This window comes from Squalius cephalus (genome assembly GCF_949319135.1).
Source record: "Squalius cephalus genome assembly, chromosome: 3".
NCBI classification, from domain to species: Eukaryota; Metazoa; Chordata; class Actinopteri; order Cypriniformes; family Leuciscidae; genus Squalius; species Squalius cephalus.
The window spans coordinates 9066101-9085421 of NC_137124.1; the positions used below are offsets into that span (position 1 = coordinate 9066101).

Genomic DNA, 19321 nt, shown 5'->3' on the forward strand with positions numbered 1-19321 from the left:
AGTCATCCTCTTCTATTTTACACTCCACAGAACACACACACACAGAGAGAGAGAGAGAGAGAGAGAGAGAGAGAGAGAGAGAGAGAGAGAGAGAGAGAGAGAGACGATAAAGTGATGAATTACAGGAGGGATAATATAGAGAGAGATGCTTTACAGTTTTATTTACAGTGTTCTGAACTCTGTAACTTGAAAAACGACTGTGCGTGTGATGTTTTAAGTTGATCAAGACTTTTAAGTTGAGATATTTTAATCTTATATCTTAGTAATATTTTATAAATAATAATATTTTATGAATCAATAAAGTTTGTAAGTAAATTGTTTTTAAAATATTTAATTTTATATTATATTTTATATATATACTGTATATATATATACAAGGCCGGACTTACCATTGGGCTTGACTGGGCTCAAGCCCATGGGCCCCGTCCAATAGGGGGCCCCGTCCGTTTACGTTTGATTTTTTCAATAATATGTCAGTCATTTAATTTTTCATTTAAAGTTTGTTGATTGGTCTAGCATTGTTATTGGCCCTGCCCTGCAATGAAAAATGTAATTTAATTAGCTAAATTAAATGTCATTCATCTTGAGGTTTGCTGATTGGTTATCAGTTACTTAGTGCCTTGTTTACTGCCGAACCGTTGAAAAAACCTGTCTGCATTAGACAGTAGCCGCATTTCCATTACCCTTCAAATTGCGCAAATTGAAATTGCGAAATGAAAATAAGCACAATGGAAACACGTCAATTTTTTACGCTCGCATGAGGTGGTTTTTCGGGCAATTCGAAAAAAGGAATATTTCGCAAAACTGCAATGGAAACGCATTTACGCATTTTTGCGCATTTACAGTCACCTGAGTTAGAAGACGCGGTGTGTTTGAGGTCCATGTATAGCTACGCAAATAATAATAATTTTATATTATTTAATTATAACATTTAATAGGCTATATTTAGAAGACGCTTTTATGCAAAAAAGGAACAATGCTGAGTGTGGAGCGCGCGCTGCATGGCACGGAGGCGCGGCTGCGAACACTTGCATTTTCCTATCAACAGTGGAAACAACTTAAAATACTTTGACCATTTCTGGTCATACAGAAAATAATAATACATTATTCCCAACTACTTTTATTTGTGTAAACTCACAATAACAAGAAAACGTTGTGCTTTTGTAAAATAAATGAAAACAATCAGACGCACTTTCATGATCTCCGTAAACTGGAGCGCGAGAACTGAAACAAAATATAGCCTATGTAGGCTAAAGCTTGAAATGTCCACTTTAAAACGAACAAATTCGAATCGAAAGCTAATACCTTCTGATGTGCATTTCTCTCTAAAGGCGCATCTGCTTAACAGCGGAGATGGAGATGTGATTTTAGCCAAAGCAATAGGCTAGTTTATTAAAAATATTAATGGCCCTTCTCATTCAGCACTGCGGGAAAAACATCAATTCCAGGTTCTAATTTGGCCTTTGAAAACCAGAAAAATCGACATGTTTTCCATATTAATTTGTGAATATTTTAAATATTTAATAAAGGGGCAAAAAGTCATAAACAAAAATCTGAAAATTCGTCGATATTTACTTTTTTTGCGCAGCAGTTGGTGTAGCCAGTTCAAATTAAAATGTTGGTGTTCAACTTTGCGTTTTAAAAAGACAACAACCGTTCATTTTTCGTTTTTCAATTACGGGTTAAAAAAGGAAAAACGAATGGACACAAAAGTAGCCTACATGGATAGTTTGGACAGAATACGAGACAGAGTTCTTTATTAAATTAATAAAAGAAACAATAATTAACCTATAGGAATACTGGATTCTAAATCTCAAAAAAATGCCACAATCAAAACATATGTTTTCCAGGTAAATACGTGTTTTATTCTCATTCTGACCAAGACATTTGTGCATTGCAATAAACTTATGATCACTTTGAACTTTTTTAATCATTATTTATTTATTGGAAAAAAACTTTTTCAAGCTTCAATCAGTGGTCATATAAATAAATTATTACGTTTTTTTAACATGTAACACTGTCTATGGTACCAGTCACCTTTTGAAAGTAGCTTTGCACTTCAAATAACGATTGGATCAATTATATTGTTACGCCACCAGATGGCGACAAATGACTTTTAAAAAACATTTGTCATTGAATCGTTCATTCAGGAGATTAGTTCAAAAATGCTGATTCATCTATGAAACAAGTGCATTTGATTGAGGAATTGAATCATTCATTCAAACCCGAATGAATAATTTTTTAATAATTCAGATTAATTAAACATTTTTAATATACTTCAGCAATTAACATAAATTATGTTATTTTGTTTAGTTGTTTTTTCAGAATCGTGATCTTTATTTTTATTCTCAGTTTATCCAGAATTGTGTAGCTCTAATACACAGCTTGTGTATGTATCATTTTGTTCTATTTAAAGTAATGTATAGAAGGTAGGGCCCGAGAGTGACTCAAGCCCAGGGGCCCCCACCACCCTAAGTCCTGCCCTGTATATATATATATATATATACACACACACAGCATATATATATATTGCTGTGTGTGTGTATTAATTGTATGCTGTTTTAGCTAATGTTTTAATAATTTAGTCAACATTTATTACATACAAAAGTTATTTGCATAATATACATATATTTTGTTCATTTTTTGATTATATAATATCTTTTTATAACATTTAAATGTTAATGAATAAACATTAAAATATAATTTTATCCAAAAATAATGATATTTTGGATAATATTTTGGATTTTTATTGTATAGTATCTTTTCTAATATATTTAGTCATATTAAATTATAGGGACATGAACATGTACTTCATGATGGGAATAAGCCACTCTTTGTTGCATACAAAGGCTAAATGCTTATGCCGGTTCAGACTTCACGAGATCAATCTGATTTTGGCATGATTCGTTTGACATGGGATGTCGTGGTGATTCGTAAAAGACAATGGCCGTCGAAATGCAAGAATCGATAGTTTCATCTCGTATAGTGTTTCATAGTGGACGACAACCAGTTACGCATATGCGATACTTCATGACAGAAAGACTAGCATGTTTAATTTTTCCTCCACGACGAGTTCCCTCACATCTGTGACGTTGACCACAGCTTTCAAACATGCCGAAACGAGAGAGAGACGATGGTATTGGTGCTGCTAAGTGGAATTATGCAATGGAGGAAAGATTCGTGGAGTTATGGCAACAATATTCCTGCCTTTATAATGTTTCCTCGAGGGTCGACCACGACAGAGTGAAAAAAGATAAATGCTGGCGAACGGTAGCGGAGGCACTTCAGCAACCCGATGAGTTCTGGAATTAGCATTAGACTATACAATCATTGTGTAATCACGTTTTTGTGAAGTCTGTCGCTAGTTCTGCCTTCTTTGTGACATCACGAACATCGTTAAATACGGCAAGCGATGATTGGTTGAGAAGCAACGTGTTTCTTGTCCACGACACGACAAAAATTTAGGAGTCAAAAGAGCATAATCTGACACGTAACAGACAAAAATATTGTGTAGTCTGAATCCGGCATTATACATATCTTTCATACCAGTGTTTCTCAACCGGTGGGTCACGCTGTGTGTAGTCAAAGAAACAACAACAACAAAAACATGTATTCTAAATGTTTTTCTGATGCATGACTTTTATTTTGAAAGACACGTGTGAAAGCTGTTGACTCTTCTGTCAAAGAGTACCTGAGAAAAACGTGTTGTCCTGATTCAGTATCTGCTCTCAGATGAGATGTTGTAAGGCTATATTTTAGTGTCATTATTCTAACTCCATTTTCGTAACGTAAGAAATGAATACCTGTCCTGTCAGATGTTATACTGTGCTTGCGGGGGCCCCCTACCCTGGAAATCCAGAGTTCTCGCGAGAGAACAAGTTGAATTTGCTCAGCGAGTTTACTCTGGCGTCGAGTAATGATGCTCATTAAATATGCCCTTGTAGCCGAGCTGCACCAATCACATCGGGTTATCTGATATAGGCGGGCCAGAGGCGATCTAAACAGATGACGACAGCGCTGCGACGTCGAAGTCATTAGTAAACATTGCAAGATGGCTATGGATGAACACCAGTTGTTTGAAACGGCTTTGGCCGCTACAATGAACGAGTCAGACTTGGCTTTTTATCTAAAAGAGGAACAGAAGACGCCGCTCGAATCGTTCCTTTGCAAGAAAGGCGTTTTTGCTGTTTTGCCGACCGGATACGGCAAGAGTCTAATCTACCAGTTAGCGCCGCTGGTAGCTAAGCGTATGGGGCTTGTTGTGATTGGTCGTAGTGTTATCCAATTGCGTGCAGTGAGATTTTCAAATGCATGCTTGGTGCCGCCCCTCGCGCTGGCCGATTTTCATTAGTCGATGCCAGACCCTTAATCTTTCAGATTTAGATCTGGATTTCCAGGCTAGGGCCCCCCTGCGAAACGCAAGTATGTTTATGCAACATTTTCTCTTCATTGAACTTCATTTACATAAGGGTGGGGAATGGAGGCAAACTAAGCACAGTACAGAGTCTTGAATTATTCTGAAAGAAAGTGGGAAGAATTATAGTGTGATAATAAAAGGTAAAAGGCAGCTCAGCTGTTTTATTCCTTTCCCATTTCTGTCTGACCTTCTTAAATTCCACACTACATATAGACTACTGAGGGATTTACTGCTATTGCATTTTTACAGCATTTATCCGTATTTAAAGCGCTAGTGCCTGTACAGGCCCCTGTGCGAAATACCAACTGTCTTGTTTTCTCTCTCTGTTCCTTTATCTTTCTCATTCTGTTTTTTCCTCTCTCCAATCCATAGTTCTCATATCCAAATAGCTTTATTGGCATAACAAAAAGACAGACACACACGCGGCGATAGCTCTGCACTAGAAACGCTAATGGCCACATTAAATGAGACTATTATAGGATGGTGATAAAGTAATATCACTGGAGGAGTCCATCCGGCATGATGATCGTTGCCGCATTAACGATGATGGTGATGATGATGATGATGAGGAAGCATTGTTTTGCTTTTAAATAGCTTGCCATTCACATTTACTGCACCAAGGTGGTCTGTAATACCTGGAGACAGCTCTCTGTTAGCATTCCCATTCCTCTCAGTGGCTGTTGCTTTTTCTTTTTTCTTTTTTTTTTTCTTTTTTTTTTAAGCCAATCACCTGAGGTGTATATGCTAATGACTAATCACTGTGGAGCCACAGGAAATTATGACATGACAATGCAAAATCCATTTCTACAGCAGCCATACTGAGTGTAACAATTTCTCATTCAGTTCCTTCTACCTTTTATAATGTCTCTGGTCCGCACCTATTTGTGTCATTCGTTTGGTGTTATGTATGACATTGCTGTCATCTCAAGTGTTAGTTTTAAAGTTCACTGCGTAGGCTTGACATTTTGCCCCCTTCATTTTGTCCAGACTTTTTTTGTCCAGACCAGATCTAAAACCACATTAAATCCATTCACATCACATAAATCTCTGTCCTCTGTTTTAGCTAACCGTTAAAATGCTTAGGCGTCTAAGCTAGGCGCTCTTGGCTAAATGCTAACACCATTTCAAATGAACATCAAAGTTTTAAAGCATCAATCAGCTCTCTCAGGCGATTAGAGGCTTTAAAAAACAAAAGATGCGTTCACGGCGAAATGCGTTGGTTCTTAATTAGACTTCATATCCGCACAGATGATTTCATTCAGGATGTGAGAGCTAAAACATCTATTTTTAGTTTGTTAGTCACAACTGACTGATAGAGGCTCTTTGTGTGGGTGTTTCGAGATGTTTTCCTTTACATCACTGTCTCCCTGTCGCTGTCTTATTGGATCCTCATAATGCTCTGAACGAGTCATCTGAGCTGTCATTTGCCTGCAGTATTGCTTTTTTCCAGGGCTTAGATGAAGAACCCAATGGCAAGCACTAAAACTGCTGAGTCACTGAATTTTTAAGCTACATATAAACGTGGAGAATCATTAATATTTGATGGGAAGTGTTAAAGATTTTTTTAGTTTTCTATCTCAAATGCAATGATCTGGGCTGGAAATGAAATACTTGTTTGGCTACTATTCAAATCTCCTGGGAATCCTTCAGTTATCACCATTGTGAGCAAGACACTTAATAGGATAGTTTACCTACAAATGAGATATGGTGAATGAGATCACCACTCAGACAGAAGTCACTTTCAAACCAAGCAGCTTTCTGTTGATCAACACGGCTAATTCACGTGAAATGACTGGATTTTGCATCAGTGGGATCCAAAACAACCATTGAATTTCATTCTACATTCTTCAAAATATACACACAGTCCGTGAGGGACAGATCATTAATGGTGGGTCTAGAGTTGTCAAAAGTACCGACTTCGGTACCAGGTCGGTACTGACATTTTAAAAATGTGATGCTGTGAGCGATGCTGACGGAATCGTAAAACACTTCTGATTTGCCTTTGTATTCTTGCGCTCATTGGATTTGTCTGTGATTGGCTACAATGATCAACGCACAGGAGTGTTTGAGAGCACACAGAAGTGTTTTAAAGTGCTTTGAAAGGGGGTGTGGGAGTGTTTGAAAGCACAAGCAAGCATCTATCAGCGGACCTGCTTTCAAACGCCGTGTGTATCTGTGTAAGCGCTTGGTGAAGAGTGTTATTGATGTATATTTAAAACATGTTTTTGAAGCGCTGATCATTGTATCCAGTCACAGACATATCCAATGAGCGTGTGAACACAGTGGCCAATCAGAGGTGTTTACGATTCCGCTCAACAGCGCTCACAGCGTCACATTTTTTAAATTTCAGTACCGACTGGTACCGAAGTTGGTACTTTTTGACAACTCTAGGCGGGTTCGTGTGGTAATTAACAGTATGTTGAGCAGGAAATCCAAACATTCGCCTATCATCCATCAACCTCAAATATGGCCTATCATTTGAAATATGTTAGTAGTAACAACTTTACTTGGCCACTCGCTCTAATGTTAACCTACAGTAGATAAATATGTGCTATTATTATGGACATATTCATGTTTGTGCAGAGTGTTCAAGCTAAAGTATTGGCTGGTGCGATCACTTGCATTTTCTCTTGATAACACCGGAAACAACTTAAAATACTCTGTCATTACTGGTCATACAGATAAGAGTAAAGGGCCGTTCACACCAAGAACGATAACTATATTTGCGTCCACACCAACGAACGAAAACGGTTTGTTTATTCTAATATCACGCTCTGTGGTTTCAAAGTGTGTACAACGTCATTGAACATGTTTTTGCTGTTCTTGTTGCATTTACACGGCTTTAACCAGCAGATGTCCTCAGCATGCTATGTTTTGAGTGAAGCTAGTGTAATCAATCTAATAATCTAACAGTGAATTTAGCTGACGTAGTCAATATAGTGGAATAAGAACAACTTTTTCACTGCAACTTCTAAGGAAGCAAGACAATGTTGTCGAAACGAGCTGGATACCCCGAGGTAATACTTCTCACTGTTTATTCAGAGGGTATGAACGATTGTTTTCCATATGCATTTTCTTGAAAAGGGGCTTGACTTGTCAAACAGTGGTGGATTTTTCTGGACTTTGGCGATTAAGTTCTCTGTAATGTTGTCTGCCATTTTAAATGTGCGAGCCCTTAAATTAGAATGGATTCTGATTGGCTGTCAGTGTTTTATCGTTCAACAGCTGGGGGAAAAAATCGTTCCGAAACTGATTTCTCTATATAGTTATCATTATAGCTGTGGTGTGAACTCTGCTATTCTTTAATATTGAGAGCGATTTTTAGAACTAGGCTATATCTTTATCGTTCTCTTTATCGCTATCGTCCTTTGAGTGAACAGGCCTTAAGACATCATTTGAAACTGTTATTTGTGTAAACTCACAATAACAAGAAAAAAAAAAAAACATAAAAAAATTAACCGAAACTCAGTATAGGCTACTTGCCTCACAAACATGAGAAATATATCTATAGCAAGCTTGAAATGTCTACTTTTAAACGAACCAACTCAAATAAAAAACAAATACTCTGATTATGTAATCCGTATGAAAGGTGCATTTCTCTCTATAGGCGCGTTCACTACACTGCGGAGATGACGAGTCAGCATCATCAGCTTCATCTTTGCAGCCGACACTGACTCAGAAAACACTAGTTTATTAAATAATTAAAATGTTTCCTTGCTATTTTTTCAACACATTTATAATAATTACTTTTGCTGGTGAAAAGTTAGTGCTTCACTCGAGCGTGGAAAAATCATATTACGCCTATAATAAAGGTTTAGAATTCCCCAAGTATATATTCAAGTCATTTAATGTATATAAATGTGATTAATCGACTAATAGCTTAAATGAGCAACTACTAGTCGACTAGAAAAAATCTCGAAAGTCTCGGTTTGGAATGAGATGGGAGTAAATGATGACAGGATTTGTATTTTTAGGTGAACTATCCCTTTAATCCAGGTTGCAGCATTCAACATGGTACAAATTCATGTGGTTGACATGTGTATTCAAAGGGTAGCATTTGGTAAATGAAGCTTTGATGACTAACCCTTACTCTTTTTGTTGTTCTTGACAGGACCAGCAATCATCTGTGTGACCTCTTTAACTGACCCCATGAGGACGGCTCAGGGAGATGGAACGTAACAGACTTTCCTCTCTTACTCTCTATTGCATTTCCACGATAACTCACCAGGGCTGAGCACAACCTCAGCCCCTCGTCCACCCCAACCCTTCCATTGTCCCCCCATTCCTGTCCTCCCTTTTCTTGCTCCCTGAAAGACCAAATCAAACAGGACCACTGGCAGGACCACTTTTTCGTATTCTGTTACAACAGTTTAACTTTCCTTTGCCCTTCACCGGGTACCAAGCAAAGCGGACGCCAATAAACAAGCGAAGCGAAGAAGGAAAGAACGAGACAGTCATGTTTCCGCTCCATGCCTGTAAACGGGATTTGGGCCATGCCCGCAATTCGGAGGCCACCCATGCAATTACTCTTCTCTGGTTGGCACTGTGGATCGCCTTGACATCGTGCCAGCGCATTGATCCTGGCACCAAATATCCCACCGTCACCACAAACTATGGCAAATTGCGTGGGATTAAAAAAGATCTTAACAACGAGATCCTGGGTCCCGTGGAACAATACCTGGGCATCCCCTATGCCACAGCGCCAATAGGAGACCGTCGCTTTCAGCCCCCAGAAGCTCCCGGGTCCTGGCAGGAAGTGCGTAACGCTACACAGTTCGCCCCTGTTTGCCCGCAGAACGTGCATGGCGTTTTGCCCGAGATAATGCTGCCTGTGTGGTTTACTGACAGCTTGGATGTGGCTGCCACCTACATTCAGAATCAGAGTGAAGACTGTCTCTACCTCAACATCTATGTGCCCACAGAGGATGGTGAGTGTCTGACACAACACGGCTAAGCATTATGGTTATGATAGGGGAATAAAGTGCAACAGTTCCCGCCCACCTTTTCAGCGGCCTTGGTTCCGGAAGTATTTTTTCCGTAGGGATTTTTTTTTTTAAATGTATTTGTTATATAAGCCATGAACCAAACCATCCAGCTACGAGGTAAACCACATTACAAACTTTAATCAGAAGCAAAAAAAGACAGCTTTAATGAGGGAAATATCTACAGTCCCATTAGGCACTGCGGATTAAAAAAAACAATAGACACATATAAAACTATTTATTATAGAAACAATATAGTTGCAAAATATGCAAATAGTAGTTTGAGAGCGTACAGAGACTGACTCGATTACGACATTCGCAGTGCCAGTTTAAAGAGTTCTTTTGGCGCGGCCTGCTTGTTTCGATTGTTTGATTGGTAGAGATTTTTTTCACTGAATCATGGGTAATGTAGTTTATTCCACTAGGTATTCCACTGTTAAACAATTATTTAAAAAAATATTTTAAAATAATGCAGGCTGATGGCTTCAACAATAGCATAAACCATCAATTAACAACCTCGTAGATCACTGTAGTTCTAAAGGTTATAAGTTATAAGTTATCATTTTTTTTTTTTTTTTTTTTTTTTTTTTTTTTTTTTTTTTTTTTTTTTTTAAATTTTGCCCAGCCACCACCCCCCCGTCTTCGGAGGTCAACTTTATTTTTATTCATATAACACAATAAGAAAATAATAAAGAGTGACAAGCCGTAACAGGGAGACAGGGAGGTACACAGACAGACGGTCAGACAGACAGACACACGGCCAGACAGACAGACAGACAGACAGGCAGACAGACAGATAGATAGACAGATAGACAGACAAGCAGAGTTATAAGTGTGAGATTGGTATGTCTGTAAGTGTGTGACTGTTAGGTGTTGTTAAAGCAGATATATTGGTGGCGGTGGTAAAGATGATTGGAGTGGAGGGGAGGGGTGGGGATGGGGTGAGTGGGAAAGCACGTGGTTTACATTAGCTGTTGAATTTTTAGAAAGGTTATGAGAGGATTCCAGGTTTCTTTAAAGGCAGATATATTGTTCTTTTTATGAGCTATAATTTCTTCTGTCAAAATGAATTCTGTAATTAGGTTAGTCCAATGGGTGAAATTACAGGATGATTTTGATTTCCAGTTTTGAAAGATTATCTTTTTAGCGATTGCTAGAGAGACAAGAAGTGGGGTTTTGTATTTGGAGGGGATGGAGGTTTCTGAAGTATCTCCTAGGAGACAGAGTGCAGGAGACAGTGGAACTCTGCAGTCCAGGATTGAAGATAGTGTGTTGGTTAATGTGATCCAAAGGGAGTGAACAGGCTGGCAGAGCCAGGTTGCGTGGAGATAGGTATCTGTGCTCCCAGAGGTGCACTGTGAACAGGTGTCTGTGTCAGATAATTTCATTTTAAATAGTTTACTCTGAGTGATGTGGATTCTGTGGATGGTTTTATATTGTATGAGTTGTAAATTGGTATTGGTGGTCATAGTAAAAGTGTTCCTGCAGATCTGTGTCCAGAAATCCGGGTCGGAAGATAGCATGAGGTCACTTTCCCACTTCCCCTTGGGCAGGGTTATTGTGGGGTTAGATGAAGCGATGATGGTGTAGAGTTTAGATATAAGTTTTCTTGGGTGGTTGCCTATCTCTAATAACTTATAACTTATTTCAGAAGGATGTAGGGTGTTAGTTAAAGTTATTTTGCTTTGAATTAAAAATTTAAGCTGTTGGTAGTGGAGAAATTGGTCTCTCCCGATCCCGAATTTCTGGACAATTGAGGTAAATGACATAAATTTATGATTTTCAAATACGTGGTGAAGGTGGGTGATGCCATTTTGTTGCCATTTGGGGAAGTGGATCGGTTTATTGTGAAGACGGAGGTCAGGGTTGTGCCAGATGGGAGTATACCTACATGGAGCTTGGGGAGATTTGGTGATTTTGTTGGTTTTCCACCAGGCTGACAGAGTTGTTGCTATTGTAATGTTATGATAGAAGTCCAGTTTTTTGATTGACTGTGGTAGAAAGGGAAGATCTGCGATTGAGTTGGGGGAGCACAAGTATTGCTCAAGATCAAGCCATGGGTCGGAATATGTCTGTTGTTGAGTCCATTTATATAGATATTGTAATTGGTTTGCCAGGTAGTAGTGCATGAAATTTGGTGCTTCAAGTCCACCTAAGTGTTTTGTATTTTGGAGTGTTGTAAGTGCTATCCTTGGTTTTTTATTTTTCCAGTAGAAGTGAGTGGTGAGGGAATCTAATTTTTTGAACCAATAGTCTGTCGGAGTAATTGGAATCATTGAAAATAGGTAATTGATCTGGGGGAGTATCTTCATTTTGATTGTTGCTATACGGCCTGTGAGTGTGAGTGGGAGCTTGTTCCATCGTTTATAATCATCTTCTATTTTCTTGAGAAGTGAGGCATAGTTGAGGTTGTATAGCTCTGACAGCCTGGGGGAAATTGATATACCTAAGTACTTGATGTTACCCGTGTTGAGGGGAAGGGAGGGGTCATGAGCTGCAGAGTCCACATCGTCTCCTAATAGCGGAAGTATAGTTGATTTATTCCAATTGATTGTATAGTGAGAGACTTTTGAGAATTTGTTGATGACATTGAATGCTTCATTAAGTGATTGTGATGGAGTTTGTAAGTATAATAGTAAATCATCTGCATATAGACTAATTTTGTGTTGAGAGTTGTTGACTTGGATTCCTTTAATTTTATTGTTTTGGCGTATTGCTGCTGCGAGTGGTTCGATGAATATGGCAAAGAGGGATGGAGAGAGTGGGCATCCCTGTCTGGTTCCTTGGTGCAGAATGAAACTTGGTGAAGTGATCCCATTTGTGATGACTGCGGCCCTTGGAGAAGTGTATAGTGTTGTTATCCATTGGATGAACGACTCTCCAAAACCAAATTTACGGAGGGTGGTGAATAAAAATGTCCAGTTGACCTTGTCAAATGCTTTTTCTGCGTCTAGTGATGCAACTATAGTTTTTTGTGACTGTCCTTGTGCAATGCTGATGAGATTGAAAAGTCTGCGGATATTGTCTTTTGCATTTCTGTTTTTGATGAAGCCTGTCTGGTCTGGGTGAATTAGTGAATGCATAACTGTTTCAATCCTGGTAGCTAGAGTCTTTGTGATAATTTTCAGATCAGTGTTGATTAATGAAAGTGGGCGGTAACTAGAGGGATGTGTTGGGTCCTTATTGGGTTTCAGAAATACAGTAATGAGCGCTGTGTTCATATGTGTTGGAATGGTACATGTGGTTTGGATTTCTGTGAGTAATTTGTTAAAAGTTGGTGATAAGATGTCCCAAAAGTGTTTGTAGAATTCTGCCGGTAGTCCATCGGGTCCAGGTGATTTATTGTTTTGCATGCTTTGTAAGGCTTTGATAAGTTCTTCAGGGGTGATGGGTTGTTCTAAAAAGTTTGCTTGTTCTGTGGTTAATGAGGGAAGGTCCAGATTGTTAAAAAAGGAGTCAATTTCAGATTGTAGAGGTTGGGTGCCGTTAGTGTACAAAGAGCTGTAGAAATGGCGAAAAGAGTTATTAATTTCTTGAGGGTCCTGCGTAGTTTTGCCTGAAGTGTCCAGAATAGATGGGATGAGTGATTTATCTTTTTTGTATTGTAACAAGTTTGCCAGATACTTACCTGCTTTATTGCTAAGGTGAAACTGATCATATTTAAGTTGCTGTATACAGAACTGTGTTTTTTTGTTTATGATACTATCCAATTGAGCCTTAAGTTGCTTGAGTTCAGTTTGTACTTCTTCAGATGGGGCGGTAAACTGTGGATTACTAAGCAGTTTTATTTTCTGTTCAAGAGTGTTTTCCAATTGTTGTTGCTGTTTTTTTTTGTGGGATGAATATGATATAATTATGCCTCTCATGACTGCTTTGCCAGATTCCCAAAGTGTTGATGGTGAGATTTCTGGAGAGTCGTTCATCTCCAGAAAGGATGCCCACTCTGTTTTTATAAGTGTGGTAAAATTGGGGTCTTCTAGGAGAGAATTATTGAAGCGCCATCTTGTAGAGGTTTTCTTTTGTGCTGGGATGTTTAATGTTAAAGATACAGGGGCATGGTCACTGATAATAATTGAATGGATAGTATTTTCTAATATCTGTTGCATTAAGGAGTTGCTAACCAAAAAAAAATCTATTCTAGAGGAAGAACGGTGGGCTGAAGAGGCATATGAATATTCTCTTAGCAGTGGGTTCCTTGCTCTCCAGCTATCGCCAAGGCCATAATCCGTCATGTATTGTTTAATTACTTCTGATGCGTGACAAGTTCGTCTGTTACTGTGATTATGTGTACGGTCAAATGATGGATTGAGAACAGTATTGAAATCTCCGGCTACTATGAGATTTGTGGAATTGTACAGCAGAGAGAAGAGATTATGAAAGAAAAGTGGGTCATCATTGTTTGGAGCGTAAATGTTTGCTAGTGTAAAAGTTAAGTGATTGATTGATATATTGATGATAATAAATCTTCCTTCTGGATCTGAAATTGAGGAATTAAGAGTGAATCTGATGTTTTTATTTATCAAGATAGAAACACCTCTTTGCTTGCTATTAAATGTAGATGAGAATATTTTGTCGAATTGTTTGAAATGGAGATGTTGTAGTTCTGTATCCGTTAAGTGTGTTTCTTGTAAGAAGCAAATATCTGCCCTTAATTTAATGAGGTGGTTGATTACTTTAATTTTTTTAGGGGTGGAATGAAAGCCACGTACATTCCATGTTATCAGTTTAAGTGTTTGCATGGTAAAATATAAATACTAATAGTATGTAAGATGTGCTATTTGTACCTAAGATAGGTACCCATGATATGTATTGGGAGGGGGGAGGGGGGAGGGGGGTTTCCAGGCTGGCTGGCTCATTTAAACAGACACAAAACATAGATGGACAGAACACAAATATAAACACTGCTCTGCACATAAATAGACAGGACACATATTCAAAAAACCAACATACACTATGTGGGAGACAGAGAGAATGGCGAGTAACAAGAAAAAGGAGAAAAAAAAATACTGGGAGATAATAACACAATGCATGTGTTACTAGAAGCAGACATGGCATTGTGGGAATAGAAGAGAATAAAGAGGAGAGGAAAAAAAAAAAAAAGGATAAAATAAAAGAAAAAAATAACAAAATAAGAGAGACATCAGGGTCTATAATCAAAGTTCATTAATAACTATTGGCTTGATGAATGAAATATGTAACAGGTTATGGCAGTATGGCTATAAAGAATGCATTTTGGAACAGTCAGTGTTAGAATGGAAAATGAAAGTTTAGTTAGGATATAGCCACGTAGTGATGTTTGGATCGCGGTAGAGTGTTCCATCCACGTAAAGTTTGTCTACCGATAATGTAGCTCGCTTTCCTTCTTCACGGAAACGCCTCATCATCGGGACTAGTTTTCGTCTGCGATCTTGAATTTGTTTGGGGAACTGATCGTACATCCCATACGTGGTGTTCTTCAGCTGATTTCCTCTGCTTTTAACAAGTTCTTTGTGCTTGTATTTTTCAAATTTAACAATTATTGGAGGTGGCTTTTTGGGGTCTTTGGATGGAAGACGGTGAGCTCGGTGGAAAGTTATCTCCTCAACTGTCGCTGCAGGCAGCTTGAGCGAGTCGTGCATGAACTCTCTTATTGCCTTCTCTGGATCGTCGGGTGTGTTTTGTGGAGGTATGTTTATTCCAGAAAATATGAGATTATCGCGCATGCTGCGACACTGGATGTCCAATATGGTTTCTTGCATAATTTGATTTTCTTTGGTAAGTTTTGTTACTTGGGTGGAGAGGTGTGATGCGTTTTTTTTTAGTTCGATGTTATCTTGCATTAGAATTTCGATTTGGGATTGGGAAAATTCGAGACTAGCTTTCAGATCACGGATGTCTATATGGAGAAGTTCGAGTATGGCAAGTTTGGAGTTTATGGATGCGAGTACACTGACCTCGACTGTAGTTTCCTCGTCTGTTTCAGTGGATGAATCCCGTTTGCGTATTTTCCTGTTTGGTTCTGACATAATGTCCAGATTGTAGAAATAGCTGTCGATGAAGTTGAACAGGTTATCCGGATCTTCATAAGATTGGTTATCCAGTATAGTGAAGGTTGTTTTGATAAGTGAGTGAAGTTGATAGTAATCCGGTGTTTGCGTTTGCGTTCAGAGCGCTGCCATGTTGGTTCTCACCCACAGTCTCGCGATAGTCTCAGTCTCGACACATCACCCTCAGTCACCAGAAAAGTCCTTTAGTTGAGCAGAAACTCAAAGAGTTCTCAACTCCGGACTTTGGATGAGAAAGAAGGTAGAAAGATCAATCCTCAGATTTCCCTCTACCAAACGAACTTATTTTAAATTATAAGTTATCATTTAAAAATCATTTCCCCTATGAAGAAAATGAATGGGTTTTTTTTTACTTCCAGAACCCGACTGTTGCACTCTATACAGTAATGGATACTATAGAATAGCATTACATGGGGTGCTTCATAGTACATACCACAATACTTAAATATAGATCACCCAAAAAAGAAAATTGTCTTCTTTACTCATTATACTTTACTGTTGTTACAAAATTGTATGACTCTGTGGAAACCAAAAGAAGATTTTAGTGTTGCTTTGTCCATACAATGAAGTCAGTGGGGTCCTGTGTTGTTTTGGACCCCATTGACTTTCACTCTATGGATAGAAGCATTGTTCGAAAAAAGAAAGTCATACAGGTTTGAAACACCATGAGGGTGAGTAAATAATGACCGAATAAATTTTTTTTGGCTGAACTACCTTTTTAACACTACAAAGTGCCATACAGTGCAAATGAAACGTCAGTTTTTGCCTTTGAACTACAGTGCAGTTTTACTAGACCTTGACTAAGGACATGTCCTTGCCTTCTACCAGTTATGATCAGTCCACTGCACTCTGGATCAGGACTTGTCAGGATTAGTTTACCCTATGATTCACTTTAAGAGTGAGGCCAGCTGGAAAGACTAAAGCGTTCTGGGAAATTACTTATGCTCCAGTATAAGGCATACATTTACGACAAATTGCGGTAAATTGATGGAGTTAACAAACCAAATAAGTGACTGACTTTTTAGGCTGAGGTAAAACCCATCAACATGTGTCTTTTTTTTCTTCTCCTCTTCCAGTCCTTTTTTTTTTTTTTTGGTCTTTCTTTTTTTTTTTACTTTTGAGAGAGAGCAAAGTGGACAGATACTCTCAGAGGATGGAAAGAGCTGATTTCAAAGGAGGTGTTTTTCTCTCGCAATTAAGGTTCCAGCCGCCAAGTTGCCCAGAGAAACAAATTATTGACATCAGCAGTAATTTGCTATCTCAGAGCCCTTTTTGCCTCTTCCCTCTCAGTTTTTACCTCTTTTGGTATCCAGTGTAGGTGTTTTGTGTTTACAATGGTAATTGTCTTATTTAAGCAATTCTTTCAATGATGAAAGAGTGCTTTGTAATTTTCAACTTGTGTTAATGAGGAAAAAGTCATCAAGCTTATTACTGTACCTCAGGATGTTCACTACACAAACCAAATGCATAAGGCCAGATTAAATAAAGGATTTACTAATGACACGCAGTGAAACATTAGCGCTGAAAGGCGCTTTTTTTATTGTAAATGCATTTTTTAGGAGTTTCCCTTTCAGATGCAAAATTTATGGGAAGAGAGTATTTAAATGAATCAAGAAAGGTGATTTACTAAGGTTTGCGCTAGTCAATTTACTGGTATTTGCACCATTATTTAACACCCCAAAAAGCATGTTATAAACAGTACAGTATTTGGTAGACAGCATTGGTCATTATGGAAATGATCTTCTTTGTCTGTATTCTTTAATTTGCCGTCAGTAGATCATGTGCAGAACTTTTCCTTTCCCATCGGCGCTTTTTTTGGAATTGCACTCCCACGCTAATTTGCCCTGTTTAGTAAATCTGGCCCATAGTGGCTTCCACAGTGTATAATGCCTCATGGCACATCCGCATACTGCAGCACATTGCAGTCAAACTGAACATAGGCATGTGAGCGCGTGTTCAAAGCAAAGATGCCAGTGTTATTTTCTTGTCTCTTTTTCTTCTTCCCTTTTTCCTTCTCTCTCTCATTCTGTCTTCCAACACTCATTTTCATCCCACATTATCTCTTTCTGTGCACCATGTGTCTTTCACAAAGCCCCTTGCAAATCTGTCGATTCCTGGATTCCCAAATGTGCCAGTTTCCATTTTCCCAAATTCCATTTAATCCACTCAGTCTCTCACGAGCCGACTTTCAATCCTGCGCATCAAAGTCGTAGGGGTGTTACAGTACAGAGTCACGGTTCAGTATGTACAGTACCTCGGTTTTGGGGTCACGGTTCAATACGAGTTTGGTACAACAGGAAAAAAGCAACAAATTCCCAATGCTAGGTTTCTTTTCACTTGTTTTGAACAGACAGTAGTGCAAATTACAGTTTGTTCCACCTGGCGGCATTTAGTCTCCCAGTTGGTAGTCTTTAGTTGTTCTTTCTCAAACCAACTTTCTTTAGTTTCTTTAAGCACTAAGCAGTAAACTGAATGCACTCCTGCGTAGGTCATAGTTTTGTAGGGGTGATAAAAAATAAATAAAAAGGTATTTGGTCACAATCAGCTACAAAACTGAAAAGCATCTCTGGCGTTAGAAAAGTACAAAATAAATAGAATATTAAAAAATAAAACTTGTGCAGAGATTAGTTTTCTTTGGACGTAAGAGTTCATTTACATGCGGTGACAATGGCGGATATACAGTTTAATACTACGCTATATATATGTATATATGTATGTGTATATAATATATATATATATATATATATATATACATATACATATACATATACATATGGATATGGATATAGATATATGTATGTATATTTATATATATATATATAGGACTGCAGTGCAGATGTACAGATTTCCTCTGTTACAGGAGTGTATGCACGCTGTGCTGCAGTTGATCCATGTGAGAGTTAGAAGAGGGGGTGGACAGGAGATCAAAGCTTCTTCATCACTTACTTGGGGACCATCTTGGCCCCCCACTGCCCCAGGCAACTTATACTGCAGTATATAGTCTCATTATTTATCTCTCTTTTGTTCTTGTTCCTCTGACTATATGTAGCGTCATCTGTTACAGCCTGTTTTAGAGCAAACTAAAGCAGAATTCTTCATTTTTTGATGCCACGATATGTGCTTTTTATGTTGGTACAGAATGGAATTTAATTATATCTCTCTTATGTTCACCAAGGCTACATTTATTTGATCAGAAATACAGTAAAAAAAAAAAATTGTATATTATTATTGTATAATATTATTTTTTTATAAATTAAACTGTTTTCTTTTTTAATACATTTTTTAATTAAATGTTTTAATTCCAGTGATCAAAGCTGAATTTTCAGCATCATTACTCCGGTCTTCAGTGTCACATGATCCTTCAGAAATCATTCTAATATGCTGATTTGCTGCTATTATAATATAATTTTATAAAATTATATAAAAATTATAATTAATATAACATTTTTATAATATAATAATCATATAATAATTTAATCAATGTTGAAATGGTTGCTTACTATTTTTGTGGAAACCGTGTTTGCATTTTTCAGGATTCCTTCATGAATAGAATTTTCAAAAGAACAGCATTTATTTGAAACAGAAATGTTTTTGCAACAGTGTAGAAGTATTTACTCTGTTGATCAATTTAATTCATCCTTGGTGAATGAAAAAATATAAATTAAAGAACTGACCCCAAACTTTTGAATATGCCATTTTCTGCAGTAGTCATTTGCCTTCTGCAACAATAGATAATTTTTTTTAAAAAGCCTACATTTTTATAATTGCTTCTGTCATTTCCTCTTGCTCTTGTCCGGTGGGAAGAAAGTATCAGGATCCTGTGGGGGTTGATTGAAGCCTGGAGGCGGATGGTCAATCAGAGGCATGTGTGAGCAGGA

General features: G+C 38.0%; 1 protein-coding gene across 1 annotated transcript in view; it reads left to right on the plus strand.

The window, feature by feature from the left end:
* nlgn2a (neuroligin 2a) overlaps window positions 1–19321 on the plus strand; it is a 270452-nt gene that overhangs the window by 102263 nt on the left and 148868 nt on the right. The window contains exon 4 of the mRNA XM_079867668.1: window positions 8529–9345. Coding sequence (XP_079723794.1) covers window positions 8874–9345 — 472 coding nt within the window. The 5' untranslated portion in view covers window positions 8529–8873. The remainder of the gene's footprint in view (window positions 1–8528; window positions 9346–19321) is intronic.